General features: G+C 36.6%; 2 protein-coding genes across 7 annotated transcripts; both read right to left on the bottom strand.

Annotated features, from left to right (window-relative positions):
- Positions 1–864: 864 nt before the first annotated feature.
- Positions 865–6,516, bottom strand: LOC135588603 (disease resistance protein RPM1-like). 2 transcript variants are annotated; one of them, XM_065080808.1, is made up of 4 exons: positions 6,377–6,516; positions 2,159–5,109; positions 1,769–2,059; positions 865–1,542 (listed from the first exon to the last, which is right to left on the bottom strand). In XM_065080808.1, the coding sequence occupies exons 2-4, from the start codon at positions 5,099–5,101 to the stop codon at positions 1,057–1,059; spliced, it is 3,720 nt and encodes a 1,239-aa protein (XP_064936880.1). In that variant the 5' UTR covers positions 5,102–5,109; positions 6,377–6,516; the 3' UTR covers positions 865–1,056. The 2 variants fall into 2 exon arrangements, 1 of the variants encoding a protein (XP_064936880.1); XR_010476349.1 differs by having other exon boundaries at positions 1,402–1,542; positions 1,617–2,059.
- Positions 6,517–6,987: 471 nt separating this feature from the next.
- LOC135588602 (nuclear transcription factor Y subunit A-3-like) lies at positions 6,988–13,787 on the bottom strand. Of its 5 annotated transcripts, none has more exons than XM_065080804.1 (8): positions 13,640–13,728; positions 13,510–13,563; positions 13,300–13,386; positions 10,397–10,774; positions 8,717–8,829; positions 8,523–8,594; positions 7,804–7,974; positions 6,988–7,607 (listed from the first exon to the last, which is right to left on the bottom strand). In XM_065080804.1, exons 4-8 carry the CDS (start codon positions 10,713–10,715, stop codon positions 7,257–7,259), a joined length of 1,026 nt encoding a protein of 341 aa, XP_064936876.1. In that variant the 5' UTR covers positions 10,716–10,774; positions 13,300–13,386; positions 13,510–13,563; positions 13,640–13,728; the 3' UTR covers positions 6,988–7,256. The 5 variants fall into 5 exon arrangements, with proteins under 5 accessions (XP_064936876.1, XP_064936878.1, XP_064936879.1 ...); XM_065080806.1 differs by having other exon boundaries at positions 10,397–10,770; XM_065080807.1 differs by lacking the exon at positions 13,300–13,386 and having other exon boundaries at positions 13,640–13,704.
- Positions 13,788–21,062: the final 7,275 nt, after the last annotated feature.

The following is a 21,062-nucleotide window of genomic DNA, read 5'->3' as shown; positions in this document are numbered from 1 at the left end:
CAATAACTCGTTCGAGTAAGTTCGATCATGAGGTCAATATATTTCGCCGATGAGATGTCAACGTGTGGAGCGTAAGTTAGCATGAGTTTGAGGAAAAAAAGTATTATTCTATATATTCATTATTTAGCAAATATATAAATATGAGCCTATTATACAAATTTGTAATATTTTTCAAAAATTTTATCTCGAGTCTCTTATTGACTTAAATATCGACCGATCCTCACAGTATTTTCTAATCTTTTATTATAAAAAAATTTAGTTACTACTTATAATACATTAGATGTTTTATCAATTATATGATGCAGAACTAATTTAATTTATCTCTTATTTGAATAAATTTAATTAGTTAATAGATATTCTTCGTAGGGTCTCACTTGATAATATATGTTTAGCGAGAAGACACGAAAGTAAATAAAAAATAAATATATTCAATCTTGATCGGAAATCTTAAAAATTTATATGAATGTTTATCGATCAAAATTTCATCGTATACTTGATATTTGATGAAATTATATTTTTTCATTTCTATATATTTTTTTTATTTTAAGTCTTATATCTAAGGTCTATATAAAGAGGTGAAAAAATTGTAGTTCAAGTAATTGGAGAATGGATTAACAAATCAAATACTATATAAATAGTGTTTTCCAATGAATAATGATTTTAATTTTCACATGAGAGATGTGTAGAGGTAAAAGATTTTCATGTTGGGAGTTTGATAGTTATATATTTTTTCTTCTATTATCTCGTCATTATTATCATTCTAAAATTTAATAGAGGATCATTTTTTTTATTTATAATTAATATTTTTCAAACCTTTTTTTAAAAGTAAAGTCAACCCTTAGTTTATTTCGTCATACCACACTAAATTGTACCAATTCTAACATTAAATAAGATAGAAATATTATCAATCCAACAACATCACAAGATTGATACACTACTAACTAGCTGACTATTTCAAGCAAAACAACTTTCAAGACTTCATCTTTGGAGCTATGAAGACAACAACATATGATGATGATACCTTCTTCTAGCATGACTTAGGTCATTAGTTTGATCCTACTCTCCATCACTTGCATTCACTGTCTTGCCATCCACAGTAGGCACTAATTCGGCTTCTTCATCAGCCTCCTCCGATATGGTAGGTAAGTTTGTCATCATCTTTTCTGGGGGTTTTGTATCCGAATCAGATGTCCTCCTTTCAGTCACCTCCATCTTTGCCTCGGATTGATCTAAATGCGAATCAACCTTATAGTCACGTATCTCTATTTCGCTTTGGGTCACCTTCATCTTTGCCTCGGATTGATCCAAATGCGAATCAACCTTGTCGTCGCATATATCTATTTCGCTTTGAGTCATCTCCATCTTTGCCTCGGATCGGTCTAAATGAGAATCAACCTTGTCGTCGCATATCTCTGTTTCGCTTTGGGTGACCTCCATCTTTGTCTTGGATTGATCTAAATGTGAATCAACATTGTCACGTATCTCCATTTCCCTTTGGGTTGGAAACGACGGCGCAAATTTATCATCATCACTGTCAATATCCTGTAAGTCATGACATGTTTAATATAACTCATAAAAAAAAGTATATTATCATAGTTGTTACCCACAGTTCTTACCGGCAGGTACAGTTGTGACCGCGGTTGTAAACCGTTGGCATAAATAAGTTAAAGATCGTTGTTGTGGTTGTTGTTGTTGTTGTAGTTGTAGTAGTAGTGTTCGGTGATGTAAATTTAACGAATCAAAATCTTCTTCTTCTAGTAAAGCCTACCTTATTATTTTGCTCTTCCTCTTCAAAGTCACTCGCCTGTGAACTGTCATCCACTACGGGCACGAATTCCGGTTGTTCAGTGGAGAGCGAAGGATGCTCCGAAATGGTAGGCCAGTTTGTCTTCTTCTCTTTGCGGGGGGATGGAAATGAATTAGATGTCCCCCTGTCATTCATCTCTGACCTCGTCTCGAATGGAGGTAAGTACGAATAAACATTCTCGTCCGTCCCTGTTTCGCTGGGGGTTGGAAATGGATACGGTGGCACGGACTTCCGATCCTCCTCCTCCTCCTCCTGCAAGTCATCATGTAAATCCGTGTCGCATGTATGTAGATATATATGTATGTGTATGTATATAAGGGTAAAGCAGGATTGGAGTTGGGAGTGAAGTACCTGCGGACGAGGTGCACGATTCGTGGGCCTGCTCAGGATTTCAATGATCTTCTTACCGTCAGCGTGGTAGGCGTGCCAAATGTTTGGGATGTGGTCTACTCGCTTTCTCTGGTCTTCTTGGATTGCGTAGAGGAAGAAATTGTTGCACTCCGATAAGTAGAGCTTGTGCAGGGACGTCAGATGCTCGATGCCTTTGGGAAGCAGCATCAACTCCGACAGGCCTTCCATTTGAAGCAAACGAAGGCTCTTCATTGACCCTTTCTCTATCACCATCCTGTTGACGTATGGTAAATGAAGCAGATGAAGCTCTTGCAGATTCGGGAACCAGCCTTCCTTGAAGCGTAGTTGCAAGCCGTGGTATGCCTGCCGTAGGAAAAGCACCGAAAGGTTATGGAGGTGGCAGAGTGCCGGGAGTGGATCTTCTTTCAGGCCGCTCCAGCCCAAGCACAGCTCCCGAAGCCTTTCTCCCAGGGAACGGAAGGAGGGAGGCAGCAATTGGGAGTCATGGACGTGCAGGCCACCGCCTGCCACGACCCCACCCTCTCTTCCCCTCCGCATCCCCGCACAGCGTTGCTCCTGAACCACCACCGGTCCCACCACCGTTCCCTGCACATGGAGCTTCTGCAGGTTTTGGAAGCAGTGGCCCAAGTCTTGCAACTGAAGCACCTCCTTCTCGTCGTAGGCCGTGATGCTCAACTTATAGAGGGAAGTCATGTGCGACACTGAGGCGCTCAGGAGCGGGCAGTGCACGCCTTTGACTTTGGATACGATGAGCACCTTGAGTTGGGTCAAGTAGCCGAGTTGCCTCAACGACGACTCCTCGTCCGCGGCGATGTCCAGGTGTTGTAAGCTCGTAAGATTCTGCAGGCCTAAGCCGCCCGGAGCCTTGACATGGCTGACGAATTCGAAAGATCGACGGCTTATGTCGTTCAACCTGAGAGCCAGCAGGTATCGTAGCTTCCTCAACTGGCTTATCCCCTTGGGCAGCTTCTCTATTTTAGTGTAGCGGAGATCCAAGGTCTGCAGATTGCCAAGCCTTCCGATGGAGTCGGGAAGGCGTTTAACCTTCGTCTTCCTTAGCCCCAGATAGTGCAGGTTGATTAGGTCCATGAACACATCAGGAACCCTGTCCATGTCTGCGCTTTCCAGATCCACAACCCTCAAGTATCTAGCATTACGTGACACCGTCTTCAGCAAGGTGGTCAGGGAGGAGTCATGCTTGAACACAAGTAAGGAACGAATGCGAGAGAAATCCATGTGGAACAAGGCGCTGTTGGCGGCGTAGTCATGCACCGACAACCGACGCGCTTCGCACCCCAACCCTCCCGATGATTCCGACTCTTTCCACACCATGCTAAAATTTTCTTTCCGGGCTGTGGGCAGAGTCAATTCACGCATCAATCCGTGCATCCCACATCTCCTCACCCTTCCGAAGCTATTCCTCTGTACACCGTGAAGCATGGACCGATGGACGAGTTCCTCCAGGAATTCCTCCGCCACTTCCTCCACCGTCTGTGTTTCCCTGTCCTGGACGAAACTTTCGGCGATCCAAAGCCTTATTAACTTCTTCCTCTTGATCTTGTAGTCGGGGAAGACGCTGCAGTACAAGAAGCAGTTCTTCAGATAACTCGGTAGATCGTCGTAGCTCAGATTCAGAACATGCTTCAGGTTGTCCAAGCTTGGATTGTTAGCGAACTCCCAGCTGAGCTTTTTGTAAACGCGTTGCCATTCCGCCTCGGTCGTCCCTTTCAGTGACATGAGTCTGGCTACGGCCACGATGGCCAGTGGCAGGCCTTGGCACTTCCTGACAATATTTCTCCCCACCGTCTCCAAGTGTTTGGGGCAACGCCTGTCGTCGGCATGCCAAAATACCTCTCGACAGAAGAGATCGAACGCTTGGCCTTCATCTTCAATTTTCCGAAGCTTCAACCGGTGCCTCTCTTCTGATGTCGAAGCTACCTCGTTTAGCCGTGTCGTGATCACTATTCGGCTTCCACGATTGTTATCGGGAAGAGCACGTTGCACATAGGAAGACAACTCTCCGCTCCACACATCATCGAGAATCAGCAAGTACCTCTTCTCCTGTAGAATGCTGCAAACGTCCTCCTGTACACGATTAAGGTCCGACGACCCATTACTATCATGATCCGATTGATCTGCGTCCAGCAGTTCCTTGAGAATTCTTCGCATCGAATGTTCGATTCGACAAGACTTGGAAACGGTGACCCAGATTTTGCAGTCGAAGCGATTCTCGATCTCCTGGTTCCCGTAAACTTTGTCAACCATGGTGGTCTTACCTACACCACCCATGCCCCAAACCGATATCACCGTGCGTGTCGACGTTTCATCTGTTAGCAGCTGAAACAAAATTTTCCTTTGTTCTCTGTAAATATTGTCGTCTTCTTCCCTGACAGGGTTTGATCTCGACGAATTGAAGACTCTTCCGACAAGGCCGTTTGCATTCTCGCCTTCGGCGTCATCATCATCTACTTCGGACTCATTCTTCTTGATGTCATAGCGATCCTTCATGGCTTCGAGATGGGATAGGCCAGTCTCTATAACTTTCAGCCGATTAGCTATGAGATGCCAGGCGCTGCTCTTTTTGTGACTTCTCACAGCTTGATTAAAAAAGGATCTGAGTCCACCCTGTGACCGCTCTACGGTAATATGCAAGTACTCGTCGATCACGTCTTCCATGGAATCTGCTATCTCCCTCGCTCGTTTCAGCCATGGCTCTATGGTGGTGTTATACTTCTGCATGTCCACGGAGCTCAAAAATATTTGCATGTGCTCGAACTCGCTTCTGATCCGTCTGATCGTCTCCTTAACTTCCGTCTTCAGCGATTCTTCGGCTCCTAAATTGAAGCCCATAGCTGCCTGTATAGCTTCGCCCGCCATGGCCACGGCAATCTTTTCGGCAACGAGGATGAGAAAAGACTCCATGTTGGGTTCTGTCCACAGAGTCATGCAGTCAAAAATTAGTCAAACAGAAATCTAATTTCTACTTTTGGTGTTGATGGATATAATCTCATTAATTTCTGCTATGGAGTAAAAATATAATTATCCTTGTCACCGAATTGGCTCAAGTTATTGTCCAATGTTGACTTTTGACCTCTTTCCAACGTAATAAGATGCAAGTTTAAAATAATTCGAAATTAAGATTATGTAATCATAAGTAGTATAAAATTTTGAATATGCAAAATATAATAAATTATTTTAAAATTTCAAAAATATTAAATAATGATGTTCTCAAATAATAGTACAATGAAAATATAATTATTAATATATATATATATATATATTAAAAATATAAATATAAAACTAATAAAAAATAAACAACATAAACTTGTATAAATGTATTTGAAAATCGAATATACATTTCAAATATGAATTAATATTTAATAATTTTTTTAAATCACATCGAGCCTCGATTAGAAATACTCGAGTACTTATATTAATTTAGGATAATATTAGCATTTTATAAATTTTGAAAATATCATATAATTTTATTTAAAATTATAAGATTGCCATGGTGCCATACGGTTTTTTAATAAGATTACATACATACATACATACATACATACATATATATATATATATATATATATAATTTAAATAAAATATATATTTATTTTTTTTTTTTAAATATCAAGAATATTAGAATGATAAATTTATAAAAAAAAATATTCAATAGATTTTTGAAATATAATTTTACCAAATAAAATTTAAATCAATACATATTTAAAATAAAGTTTCCATCTATTTATTGCTTGTGGAACACTGAAAACATTTCATAGTTGCACATTCACTCAGATCCAAAATAATAAAGATCATATGACGACTCATGGGGTTCCTACTGATGAAGAAAAGGAAGATTAAAAGTAAAATAATTCCAGGCATAGGGTTCCTATAGAAGACAAAGTGAAAGACGCAGTTGTATAGATTAAAAGTGGAGGAAGAGACCGGAGAGGAAGGATCTCAGATGAACTCGACCCCTCCTTCAGCACCAGAGATGCACTATTCTCAGGGAAAGTTACAAGATAAATGGAAAGATTCCAAGCTCAAAAAATGGAGTAACGAGATAATGGCTTGTTGTCTTGCTCAAATCAATCAGCATAACATTCATTGACTGAAACAGTGAATAACTGAGCCCATTGATGAAGAAATCCGCATGTCATGCGTCTCGAACGAGTGAGAGCGAGAGAGAAAGAACGGTACCTGAGAGAAGATGAGCCTCTCGCTAGCTCCGATGATGAACCAGGTGACTCTCCTTCCTCGATCCTGGTTTTCTTATGCGAGGACGCACTGCCATTTGTGAAGCATATATATTATTTGGCCAAACGAAAGCAATGGGATATCTTATATATCCTTTTGTTGACTCAAGTCGATGAATACAAAGCTTTGAAGACGTCGGCATCTGTCCCCAACTCACAATTATTGTTTCGGTCTCTGCGTCGACCAATACAAGCCATGGATCTCGGCATTCATTAAGTATTATACTGTAGTGGTCTGCGGATGAGTGCAAGCCATGTGATTCATCGCGACCCGCGCGCGAGAGCGTGCTTCGCGGATCGATCGGCATTACCAAACAAAACTCGGTCTCGCATGCGTGGAATAGAACAAATATTCGAGCCATTTTAGATACACAGTTTTGTTAACACCGTATTCATATGTAAATTAATCATACGAATGATATGGCTGTTTGAAGTCCGATCGGAAGAGTAACAATCACATCAAATCATTTCGGCAATATAATGCCTTGGCTTGCCATGTATCCACAGCATGTCTTATCAGATTCAGAGAATTCATGCATTAAGTAGTAAACAGGATGGAGATGGAATCCATGCATTTGTTTGAGAAGGAGGTCTCTGAGTCGCACTTGCTATCTCTTTACTTGGTACAAATTAAAGGACGAGTACGATAAGCTCTGTACTGGTTAACACTGATGAGTTTCTGAGTTACCAAACTAGAGTTTTTTAGTACCATGTCAAATGAAGCATTTCGGATGAGATGCCAAAAGCCAAGGATGAATTGCCGGGGAACCACCGTGAGACACAGCGAGATACAATCTCCTCACTCTCGGTTGGCTCCCCAAGTTTTACCGCATGGGTGGGACTTGGAGCTCCGAATTACTGCTCATCATGCTGCTGCCACCTTGATTGCTTGTTGTTCCCATGCTTGAATGGAGGAGATTGGGCAAGGGGAAGCCCAAGCGATCCCGTTGCGCTAACATGCTTCTGTTTGTAGAGATAGTTGCGGTGTCAGAGTCGATCAAAGTGGCAGCCAAACCAATGGGGCGGAGCTCTGAACCGGTGAGTTGCTTACGGCCTGACATGGCAGAAGCTTGCGTCTGCTGTTGTTGCTGGAGCTGCTTTGTGTTGAGGAATCGTCCACCGGATCCCCTTGCCCTCTTCATTGCGTGAAGATGGCGTGACTCATGAAGATATGGCTGAAAAGATACAGGCATGAGTTAGTTGTTCCTATTGATAGCATTTCAGAGTTAGTTGTTAGTTGTGCATATATGCAAAATCAGGTCTATGTTAATTTTGGCAATGCAATTAATTCTCTTTTTCTTACTCGCGTAACGAAACAGAAGAAATATTTAAACAAAAGATAACGACTTATGTCCTTACAGAAGCGTATACCTTTCTATTTTTGATGAGTTTGTTTTGAGCCTCCAACTTTGCACGCAGCTGCCTCCTTCGAAGTATTGCATTATATTGTTTCGCATTGACATAAATGGGTTCTTCCGCTGCAGGTTGAAGCGGCAGTGGAACTCGAGCAGGGGATGCTATTCCCGTCATTTGTGGTTGAATCTGCAGGTAGAGTAGCACTGTGCCATATGAAGAAAATGAAGATAGCAAATCAATGAAAATTTATCTTTTACGCTACAGGTCGACACTAGTAATGTGCACGGGATCCTATAATTCCTATGATGTATATTGTTGCATGTTGTATTTTCCTAATTGTTAGTCGCAACTATATCGTATGCACTTGCCGATCGAAATTCTTCCTATGTTTGCCATTGGCCAATGTGCAAAATCAAGATTGGACTCGCTGATTGATAGCAAACGAATGAAAATTAAGACTGCTATGTGACTGATGTGCAAAAGCTTGTCATTGTTGATTTGTTCTTCCTATGTCTTTTCTCTCCATCAAAGTCTTAAAGTTCTAGCTGAAAGTATTGAAACAAAAAAAAAAACACTCCATGGACCAGAATGAAGGTGAAACCTTTAATGCATATACCAACAGATAGAAACCACAGTACAGTCCAGCCCTACTTGAAAATGGTGGAGCAACCAGATGTATGTCCAATTGAAAGCCAGAGAAAATTAACAAAACAAAATTTGTTTGAAACACTTACCACACCATGTGGTCCGCACACAGCAAAGATACCACCATAATATGGGTCAGCATAAGGGTATGGAACAGGAGCCTGCAACAAGAAATCCAGAAGCCCTAATATCAGAAGCAAATTAGTTAAATGAATTTGATGATACAGGGTGTCCCATATAAACAAATCATTTAACAGCTCCAAAAATACCAATACGAACTTACAAAGGACTGGCTGTAGTCCCATTTTGGAGGTGCAAGGGCAGCATCTGATGCCCCAAGAGATATGACTGGCTTCAGATGATCCTCGGCTGACTTTGTGTGTGTACTATCGATACCTAACAAAGGAGAGCAACTGTGTAAGAAGGTAAGATAATGTGGAAGAGCTAGAACGTACTTGCATAAAGAAAAGGGAACTCTGAAACCAAGATTTTATATACAGATCTTTATAAATTATACAGGCATGCAAAGCAACCTAGACACAAGAAAATACATTGCAAAAACTGAAGGAACTATTAACATGGCTGGCTTGAAATATTACATTACAGCATCCTCAACTGTCCGAGAACCCCAATTTGAAGTGTGCATGGTACATTTTGTACCATTGACATCTACAAGTATGCAAAAATATCTAAGTAAAATGTTTTAGGACTTCATGAATCATGATGCCCAATTTTCTATGATAAAAAGGAGAAAGTAGAAACAAACATTGGTATCAAATTTTCCTGGACCAATAAGCACCAAACAGTGTTTCCTAGTCCGAGCTTTAACTAGCATGCAGACCATGGCTTTTCGTCTGGTCCAGTCCGGTTCCGGGGTCTGGTCCTCTCTCTCTCTCACCCATGCTTGCTACTGCCACCATCGCCCACCCACTGCCCCAATACTTTTTCCTCCTCCTCACCATTTTTCCCTTCTCCTCTTCCCCTTCTTAATCTTCTCCTTCTCTTCTTTCCCCGTTCTCCTTGTCCTTCTCCTCTTCTTTCCCCCCTTCTCGATGCTGATCGGTATACCAGCATACCATGTTTCGGTGCACTGGTATGTATCAGATCCCTACTGATCCACCTAGGGACCAGTACAGGTAAATTTCCAACACTTGGATAAATCATAATCTTATCCATAAATATCCAACACTTGGATAAAAAGAACAAACTGCAAAGAAATGTCAGTGATAAGGTACATGCTTCCCACATACAGAATTTTCTTAAGAATCCTCGTGTTGCATTTGAAAATTGACTTCACAGGAAAATTCAGTGGTTTAAATTTAGCAATTTACTCCATTTTAAACTGTATAAACAGATATACATATCCAACTGGAAGAGAACATTTTTTATAAGAAATTAAAACATTCACCAATTAAGACAATAGTTACACTGTGTACAGATTATGGTTGACTAAACCTTTCAACAAGCCCTTTGTGTAGGGCAACTATCAAGCTTTTAATCTCATGGACATAATAAAGCTCAAATAGACCTGTGTATCTGGCAACTATCAAGCTCCCCATCTAGGCTCTAAATATGGAAGACAACCAGAGGAACCAGTGGCAATTGAGTACAGATTTGCAACAAGAAAAGAAAGAAACATGAGCAATCAGGCAAGCACTCGGTATATCTAGCAGAATAAGTATACAAGCCTTTGGTGTAGATAGAAGGTCAAGCTCACAATGTATTTTTATTCATTTTAAGTTAATTTTCCAGATTAAGGCAATCATCAAGTTTAATATTGATTACTGATAACAGAACAATGTGGTCACGCCATAACAAACAACTTTCTAAAGTGACATTATGCAGCAACAAAAATGAAATATCAACTCGAACAGAAGCAGATAGAAGATAATATTCACTACATCTAAGAACACAAAATCCAAAAGGCGTAGTAAAAGAGCATTTCATATTAGTTTGCCTATACCAGATTGTACTGAAATATGTTGCTCATGAACATTGTCTTCACTTGTTCCTGATATTTCTTGATGAGATTGACCAGTGGACTGAGTTGATGAGTCATGTTCAGATACCGAATGGTTCAATAGCTTTACCTTGGTACCATCTTTCCCCAAGAAGTCCATGTTCATATTCAAGTTCTTGGAATATGAGGACTCCGGAATAGTTGCACTATTTGAATTCCACCAAGTAGGATTGTTCACACAAGTAGATTTTGAATAGGGTCTATTCTGTGAACCTCTCATGCCAATGTCTTGCATTTCAGAATATCTTGCATCAAGATGCATATCCCAATACCAGGCTAGTTCTGGAGCAAGTGTAATTTCTTGCTAGTTGTAAAATCTAGCTAGTACATAGAAAAAAACAATTATCAATATCACTGTGTTGAAAGAAAGTTAGGAGCATCTGAAATCAAGACATAGACCATTTAAATAACTCTGACAATTTACTCATAATGATTTTCAAAAAAAGAGAAAAAGCATATAACAAGTTATTGGCGGCTATAAACATAATTTGCAAGATTGCTGAACAACATTAGCAAGTTGTTCAGGATTACTGACATAAGCTGCAACCATGATATTTGATTAACAACAAAGTTCATATATTTGTTCAAATCTGTGTAAAGAATCCATATTCACATGATTGACTTCAAGTTGACAGACAGTTACAAAGAACACTAATATTTGATGGTAGAAGGCATGGACGACAATGATCATCATGCACTGTATCCCATCTTGGCACAGCTTACAAGTCAGAAAGTGGTGGATATTTAAAGGTTGATGTCTACTAAAGTTGAATCCAGCAAAGTAGTTTTGGGTGGATGTAATTCTCTGCCATCCTATGTTAAAACAACCAAATTACTAGAACACCAAGCAATTTTGTGCATCTCCGACCCAAGAATCTACATACTGATCTACGAATGCAAGTTCAGCTCGAATGGATAACAGAATCCAGTAGGTAGCAAGATCTTCTTTGTGTCTACAGAGACCTTTAATTCTGTTACCTTTCGCATTATGGCTATCTATGGTATTTAGCCAATAGGGTCCAGTGCAGAACCCACAAAAGAATTTGTTTCTATCAGATTCTGGATAAAAAGATCTCAATAGCAGCAAAAGATCCAAGTAGCCGACCCCAAATAGTTGGGACTTTGTTGCTATTGTTGTTATAAATTATGGATGAAAATCATTTCACCTTTTTGTGCCAAACTGGACTTATGTGGCTTTAGTATCAAATCACTTTAATATTTAAGATTTTACTTTGTGAATCAAACTGATCTGCATAACATAAATCATTCATAAAAAGTGAATATGATTCGCATTTCAGTGATTTTACACACCCACACATAGAGAGGTGAAACTCAAAGAAGATACAGGCAGAGCAGGGGAAGAAAGGGTTATGGTGCATTAGATCCATAAGATCACCATGTTCATTAGAGAAAACCCATGGTTTGTCAGGTTCATCTGCAAAGGACCTAATACATGACCTATAATTAAAGGCAAGATATCCAACTATTTGCATCTCAGAATAAAAAACTTAGCACCCAAAATATGGCTAGAATGGCACAAAATAGATGAAAAGAAGTCTTCTTTTATCTTTAACATTCTGCATTTTGATATGTACTTTGTAGGCAAGATTATTCATACAAATCAATAGGCATCCTGGTGGACAATTTGGTAACCATGAATCTTGTTGCCAAAGGTTAATTTAAATCTCTTTCAGTATCGACCTGAACCTGAGATTATAATAGCTTTGGAGTATCCTTTAGAAAATTTCAAAAGCTAAAAGTACCAGAAATGCTCACATTTATAGCCCTCCCAAAGTGTAATTTCCCTCTGCCAAACATAACTTTGTTATACGAGTTTCACATAATACGAAAAAAAGTTACTAGAATCAGTAAACTCATATCACCAAAGAATTTCCATTTTTTCCCAAGCAGTTGAGCATGAAAGATTAATCCTTTGCCAAAAACTAAACCCACTACACTACATCACTTTAAAAGTGTCAGAAAAATGAATTTGAAGCAGATCAACCAACATTGTCGTGTAATATATGAGACTTGCTTTTTTCAGAAAAGAACTCCCAAACCATCAACATTTCAAGTATGTGGAAACACTTGTTTTTCTCTGGATTACACAGAGAACAGAATGGTTCTGAATCGAGCAGTTGTGCAAGTTTTTCATGGGGAGTACTTGCTGTTCTCTGGATTCAGTACTCCCCAACAGGCTGAGTTTTACAGCCTGAATTATGTGGAAAAATTAAAAATTGTGCGGCTTGCTCAATACTTGGTGAATAGATCATTCTACCCTGAAAGGAACACTAACTGCATTTGTTTCTCCCAATTTGCCCAACAAGCTGCAATGGCTTTTCCCAGGTAGAAACCAGTTTCCATCCACAGGTAAAAGGATATTGATCTCCAAAAAGGCAATTGTGATCACATGTTCTAAGGTATACAGTATCAGTCAGCTATAACAAAATGGATATTTCATTTCTATATAATGCGATTGAAGTATCTTTAGTAGTGTGCCTTCGTAGTATACAAGACATTTCACTAAAAAATCATTATTTTACAAAAATAAAAGAAAAAAAAATTCATGTGCATCCATGCAACAAAGCTTTTCAATTTGCTCTGCTATAGGTCACACAAATGACACCAAGAAACGAAGGAATCAACAATTCTTGAAGAAACACCATGAGAAGACTAAAAATCCCCACCACAATCACCTCTCATCCAAGAACCCGCAACCAAATGACATGCACCCACAAACCCAATCGGTTTAGGAAACCTAATCTCCATCTACCAAGAAAAGAAAAAGAAACCAAGCAATCAGCAATTCCAAAGAACAAATACCATCAGAAAACCAAAAAAATTACCATCACAATCACCTCCCAAACATGAACTCCGCAACCCAATGACATGCACCCTCAAACCCAACAGGTATCAGTAAACCAATCTCTTTCCTGCAGCAGAGAAACCGACAAAACCAAAGCCTTCTTCAACTATCCCCACAGAAGAAAACCTCTTCCCACAGACATCCCAAACCAAATCCAAAAGCAGGACCCAGACAGAATCAAGAACAGAACCTCAAGATTCACAAAAATTTCATCCAACAAGCAACAGTTCAAGTCAGGGTGCACCTGAGAGAAGGATCAAAAAATGATGATAAGAATAAAATTAAAAATCAGAAAAAAGTCAATGGGTTAAGAGCAAAACCTTCAGGAAGGGAACATGTTCCCTTTCTTGAGCCCTCCCTCTACCTCTCCCTTTACTTTCCTGCTTTCTTTCTCTCTCTCCCTCTCCCTCTCCCTCTCCCCTACCACCCTCGCATTAAAAAAATAGTTTGCAAAGCTTTCACTTGCCAACTGCACAAAAACACATCTTCCTTTATCCTTAGAAACAGTAAAGAGATAAATAACTCTCACTCCACTTCCGTCACCAAACACACTTAGCCGCCCCCTCCTTGTCTCTCTCTCTCTCTCTCTCTCTCTCTCGCTTTCTGTCTCATGATAAATTATTACCATCCAATGTCACCATGTTCTTGACTAATTACCCACGAAGTTGGTGCTATTCTCATCGGTGGCACTCCCGCTTTGCTCCAAAGCAGCCACATGTAGCCTTTGCCGATGACTCATGCCCACTGTTTGCCTGGCTTGTCTCGACCCACACCAACAACCCCTTCCTCCCATGCTCACCCGACAAGTAAAATCATTGGATCCAAGAATTTATCCCGTGGTGTAATTGGTAGATCACGGGAGTTGGCATCTTAGATTCCCCTCTTTTTCCTCCCTAGATTTTGTATGTTTGTCACGTGTTCATGGGTGGATGGCGCGTGTACAACCACAGCTAACACGTGCCTCACCCACCACCTTGAGGTGTAATATTAATGTGACCGACAATAGCTTGCATGTGTTGAACTCTCATTATGTGCTTAAATATCAATGATTACGGTCAAATATTAAATGTGAATCCAACCCATCTATTATACACACACACCCAAATATATATATATATATATATGAATCTTATCAATCAGAAAATGAACATAATCCTTGAACCTATTTACGACACAAACTCATTTAAACCCAAAAACTTGGCTAGTTCTTGATCAAACGATTATTGTGTTGGGTTATCATTTCTCAGCTTAGACATACTAATTAAAGATTTTGACAAACAACTGCTGCAGTTTTTTTGCTGGTTCATCGAACTCATGAAACAGAGCTAATTTGACTGGTGAGAAAGAAGAAGAGGATGGCTGGTTTGAGTAGAATTATTTTGATGAGACATGAAAGGAGACAAAAGGTACTCATGTACTATACTCAGGTAAATCTACTCCCATGTCCACAAACTGGAAATAGTAGTTATCATAGAATTCAAGAAAGCGATGACTCGAAAGACATGAAATATTCATTGATGGATGGGACATGATTCCCTATTTATGTATCTTAGGTACTCACCTCGACAAGGTGAAACCATAATAAGAAGAACGTGGACACAACCTCCTCCTTCTTCTTCTTCCCCAAATAAACAAACGTATAGTGTAAACGAGTGATGCAATCTACATTATATATTCATCCTGTCGTATTAGGTTTTCATGACCTAACTGGTCCATCGGTCATTGATTGATGAAGAAGACATTTAGCTGTTGATCGAGACCAATCAACTAATAGTTTCTGATCAATCATGAACTCTGTATCTAATTCATTCTTTGTGCATCTGTGATCAAGTCAAGCACATCCTAAACCATCTTTAACCATTCCATGCGCCAGATCGAGACATCCTTGTTTCCCGCTATGCACATTGGTAACATTAATATGCTTCACGTGTAATGTCCACTTGTAGCTTGAACATTCAAACAAGAAGGTCATAGTTATGCAAGCGTTCATCGAAAGTGATTGGACAAAGAATCGTGACCATATTTAGATCAATTCATATTCTCCAACCAAAAAGTGAATGAATCTATCTGTTTGTCTGTTAGCAAAGTGTCTGTGGCCCAAGTTTCAATGAAAATATACTGCTTAATCTATAATTAGATTAAGCTTGGGATTGAAATGTAACCATTGAAGTCAATTAATTTAAACATGTAGGACAGCTTATAGGGATGAGCATTTGAATGCACCATCAAATGCATCAACTACAAAGTAGGAAGTATTAATATGGTCTGTTGGAAAGGTTACTGTGCTTGTCCTCTCCTTCTCTTCTCTTGTTGGACACTTGCGATTCCCAACAACTCCTCAAGGTTCCAACACTTGATTGCCCTACTTACTACCGCTCTAAATGTGGTAGAGATTAGGTTAGCCTTTCACCTCTCGCAGCAACCCCATGGAGTCAAGACCTAGGCTTGTCAAGGCAAGATCCAGAAAGATAACTTCACTCAACCATTGATGGATCTTTGAGAAATGTTCCGCTTCACCTTTGTAGGGCCTTCTCACACATGGAGGTGGTGATTGTAGTATACCATTTTCCAGAATGTTTAGGGCTTGCATGTCCACTTAGAAAAGATATGTAGGACCACTAAGTGGCATTGACATGCACAAATAATTGCATAACAAAGTAGGCTTGTTCCAAGCACAGTTATTGGAAGACAATCTCTCTCTCTCTCTAGCATTCATTTCAGAAGTAATTAGATGAGGCAAATGGAGAAAGTACAGGGTGACACATAAACCTAGGAAACACAGAGATTGGAGAACAGATGCAGCAGAGCTGAACAAATGGATGAAGGGTGCAACCTATACAGAGGAGCTAAGACAGGCTGTTTGAGGACCGTCCGAGTTATGCTTTACAAAGGCTCAGCTCTGTATCTCCATAACCATGAATGCCCACAAAGGAGACTCGAGGAAAGAAAGATCCATAGGATATAGCCTAGACTGCTGCCAAGCTTCAGGAATCTTTTCTGCTGGACATGTTTCTCAAAGCAATTGTCTGAAAAGAGTAAAAGTTCCAATAACTTTAAACTTGTCCTACTTTTCTTTTATTTTCATTTCCAGTTCATATTGAACTTGAGTTTTTCTTGGGTGTCAATTTATCTGTAGGTTTTTATAGCTAAGGATATTTCTAAGAAATGACAGCAAGTGCTTAATTTGAGTATGAGAAATCATGTAGAAGCTTATATCATTCATGATCTTAGAAGTAGCATAAGTTTCACCCAACCCAGAGTGAGATTGAGGTTGCTGTATCATTCCCCATTGAACTTAAAAGTGGTATACATGAGAAAGATCTTAACATACAGAATGCAATATGTTGTGGATATGGTGATCACCTAGAAAAGCATCATTCCTCTCTGCCGCCAGTTGACTTTCAGGAAACAATGCATTTATTTTTTCCTCACATGGTTGCGTAAACATAAAATTCATAAAAAATTTTAATATAAAAAATTAAAATTAAATAATAATAGATTTGATATACAACGCATACGTTTCAATATTATCTAAAAAAAAATTATTAAATCTTTATTTGATCTATAATAATAGATTAAATATATGATGTCATTCAAAAAGTTTTTAATTGATTAGCAAGTATATTATCGTCAAATCCGAAGACTATAATAATATCAATCTATAAGGAGAACTATACTTGCCTTATTTTCTCTTTTTATTATTTACATACTACTATAAACAATCAACTAGAGACTAAGAGGAAATAAAAGAAGATCTGTAGACGCATAATGATTAGTTATTTTATCCCTATCATTTTATAGGTGAGAGCAAAAAGTCTATAATAAATAATTATGAGAGTCTCTCTCATCAAGATTATCTTCTAAGGAATTCTATTATAATTGGACTTCCTTTATATTAGTTAATAACCGTACTCAAAATCCAATTATGTCTATAATATATATTACCTAATTAGATAAAGTTATATAATCTAATATTTTTCATAAAAGAAATTCAAAATCAAAACAAATAAGACAAAGGTTATTTAAAAATAATTTTACTTAATTATATTCTAGAACTTTTAAAAAATATTTTACACTTGCATATAAATTTTATATAACAAGTCAATAAGTTAAACAAACATAATATTATATTAAGTCTAACTACCAATGTGGCTTATGACGGTTATATATCATTAATGTTATATTTTCTTCTACTTATCATAATATTATTAGTCCTTCTTAATGTAGTCCAAAATGATCCCTAAAATTTATCTTATCAAAATAATCCTATTATACACATTAAATCATAATATGTATGTACATATTATATTAAAAAAAATAACTTTAATTACATAAATATGATATTAATTATAATATTTACTCAAACATGTATCATTATATCTTTTATGGGTTGCTCACAAGCTCAATCATAAGAACATGTTCATTTAAATACTTTAGGTTATGTGTCCTAAGTGAATGAATCAACAATTAATATAATAAAATTTAAGTTTTCAATTAACATCAATCATTTCTAAAATTTTTTTCTCTAACCATTAAGTACTTCGTAGTATAATACATAGAACTATTAGAGTAATTGATATTCTTAGATTAAAAAACTATTACGATATGTCACAAAATATCTTCAGGGACTAGATAAAATTTCACAATATCAAAGTATACTATAAAATCAACTTTTATTATTTATAATATAATAATATATCATTTAATATATATATTTTCAAATTATCTCTTTAACTAATAAATATAAAATATAAAGTGGACTTTTTATTATCAAAGCAATTTATAGAAATAAATCGCATTTGAAAATATCACTATTTCAAGCTGACCTAATTTTACATATAATCTTTCGTTCTAATTTTAGATATAAATATTGATCAATAATATTTTCTTAAATATGAAGGAAGCAATGATATAAAAAAAACTTTATATACTATCATATAAAAGCTTATTTATGGTCATAAATAGATTTTTTAAATTTACATAATAAATTTTTTTTAATTTATTTTCTTTACGAGTTATTTAGGTTAATCCATATGAATCTATATCCTCATTTAGAAATTTTGTTTTTATATCTATATGATATAACTTAAAACCATAATGAGTCAATAATATTATGATGATTCTTCGTGAATGCATTTTAAGAACTAAAAAAAATATCTTATTATGATTGATACATTCTTTACGAGTAAAATCTTTAACCAAAGTTTGATTTTTATATTATTTAATATTACCTTTTGAGTAATGTTTATGTAATAGACTCTTTTATTATTATTGGATAATTTGATGAGTTTTCAAACATTATTTTGGTCTATTAATTTCAACTCTTCTTTTATTGCATCGTATTATTTTTTAGAATTGTTACTTTTCATAACTTATGAAAACAACGAGGGATCATTTTTTATTCCTATATCATAATTTAATTCATATAGATATATTATATAATCAACAAAAATTGTAGGATTTCTTTCCTTTTGAGACATTCACAAAACTATCGATTGTGATTATTTTATAAGTTCATTAACACAAATATCAATATTATGTAGAAGTTCACTGTTGTTATTTTGTTATTCATCTTTATTAAATTATTTTATTAAATTAATAAATAATCATATTCAAGAGATTATTATTTGTTAATTTAATAAATGATTTAATAAAGGTGAATAACAAAATAACAACGGTGAACTTCTACATAATATTGATATTTGTGTTAATGAACTTATAAAATAATCACAATCGATAGTATGATAAAATATAGAGGAGCATCAACCTTTATATCCTTAATATCAAGATTAAAATTTGAGATTTTCACTTATACTAATTCATTATTTTTTTAGAAATTTGTATCATTTTAAAAATTTCTAAATAAATAATAAAATATGCAAAAATACTCCTTGAATCCAAATTCTTTTCATGTGAATTGCTAACTCTAATCTCTTCGATATAATTATAAATATGTAAATATCTTAAGTTAGATTTTTTATGAGTTTATAATTCTAAAAAGTTGATAGAATGACTAGGAACCTACTTAAAAAAAAAATATATATATATATAGTCATCCCTAGAGCTTCTCTTCCTACTAGTACAAAAGAACAACTTATCATACTTTTAATCATATCCATAAGAGTACAATTTATTTTTCAACAATCTCATTATATTATGGCACGTATAGTACAACATATTGAGCACAAATATATTATTTTTCTAATAATCTAGCAAAAGAACCATAATTATGATCAGGTTTATTGTAACAACCATAATTTTATAATTGAGGATATAAGTAAAAAAAATTAATTTTTAAAGGGTAAAACTATAATTTTTTTATGATATATACTAAAACAATTTTATTTCTAAAGGGCATAAATAAATAATTGATTGTAAGGATATATATTAGAATTTTATTTATTTTTAAGGGATAAAATTATCGTTTTTAAAAACTTAATTCTTACTTCCATTTATGTGATTGCTATGTGAGGCATGCAGTTGTCGCTTTAGGCGGTGACTATTCTTATACAATTGATCGACGATCCCTCCGATCATTGTGAAGTGTTGTGTTGCCATGCCCTGCCTGACTATCGGGGTAGGGTTGTTAGGAGTGTCTTTGTGCCCTCGCTTCCGTTTGAGCAATCGTTGACTTTCGACATCCAATTGACATTGCCCGCAGCTTACAAATGTCGTAACAACATTGATGAAGCCGCCATAGGCAACAAAGCTATTGTAGTCATTGCATACGATGATACTGTTGCAACCGCTTGCGACTAAGGTAGGTTAACCACCATAAGGCTGTCGCACCCCGCGGTGCTTCTACTACATATGTAATCATTGCTCGTGACTAGTTTGATGACCACCAAAGGTTGTTGCCCTCAATCATATTATCGTCAATAACATATCATCGATAGTGGTCTATCAATAAAATATCGAAAACCTCACATCGCTCATAAGCAGATGATAGAATGGACTAGATAGAAAATAAATTAACAATACAAACAAATCGTTCGACCATCGTAAATCAAAATCTGATAATATCTTTTCACAAGCGAGGGTGTTAACAAATAAATCTAAATACAAAATAGATTTAAAATACTTTTATGATGTAAAGTATTTGATTTTAAAAGATAGCTGTGATACCAATTGTAAACATAAAAACTATTATATGCTACTATTATATGAAAAACTTTAATACAGAAAACTAAAATCAAATAATAATAGATTAAATATATGATATATATTTTTTAATATTATTTAGAAGGTCTTTATTTAATCTGCAAGTACACCATCGTCAGATCTAAAAATTATAGCGATATCGATATGCAATGAGAACTAGACTCATCTTTTTCACTCATTCTATCATTCATAAGATTGAGCGATGGATTAAGGACTAAGGAAGTAAAAGAAGATCTATAATCTTTCAATAATGAGTTATTTTGTCCCTATGAGATTTTGTCATTTTATAAGCAAATAGAAGATTTAGGATAAGTAATCAAGAGAGTCCCTTCTATTAAGATAATCTAGAACGATGTAATTTAACAATAGTAAGAAATGATATCAAGCTTGACTTCATGTGTTCTTAACTGCAAGAAAGCTTTTTGTAGGGTTGATGAAGTTGATGAATCCAAAGTTGCTGAATCTGAGATTGGTTGTTGGAATGTTGTCACTTCATTAACTGGTAAATGACTGAGATATGAATTAGCAGAACGGAGATGGTCACTCTTTCTTCTTCATGCATGTGGCAGTCCATCTGTCACA

The sequence above is a fragment of the Musa acuminata genome, chromosome BXJ1-8 (genome assembly GCF_036884655.1).
Source record: "Musa acuminata AAA Group cultivar baxijiao chromosome BXJ1-8, Cavendish_Baxijiao_AAA, whole genome shotgun sequence".
In the NCBI taxonomy this organism is placed as follows: domain Eukaryota; kingdom Viridiplantae; phylum Streptophyta; class Magnoliopsida; order Zingiberales; family Musaceae; genus Musa; species Musa acuminata.
This window is presented reverse-complemented; position numbering and strand designations above follow the sequence as displayed.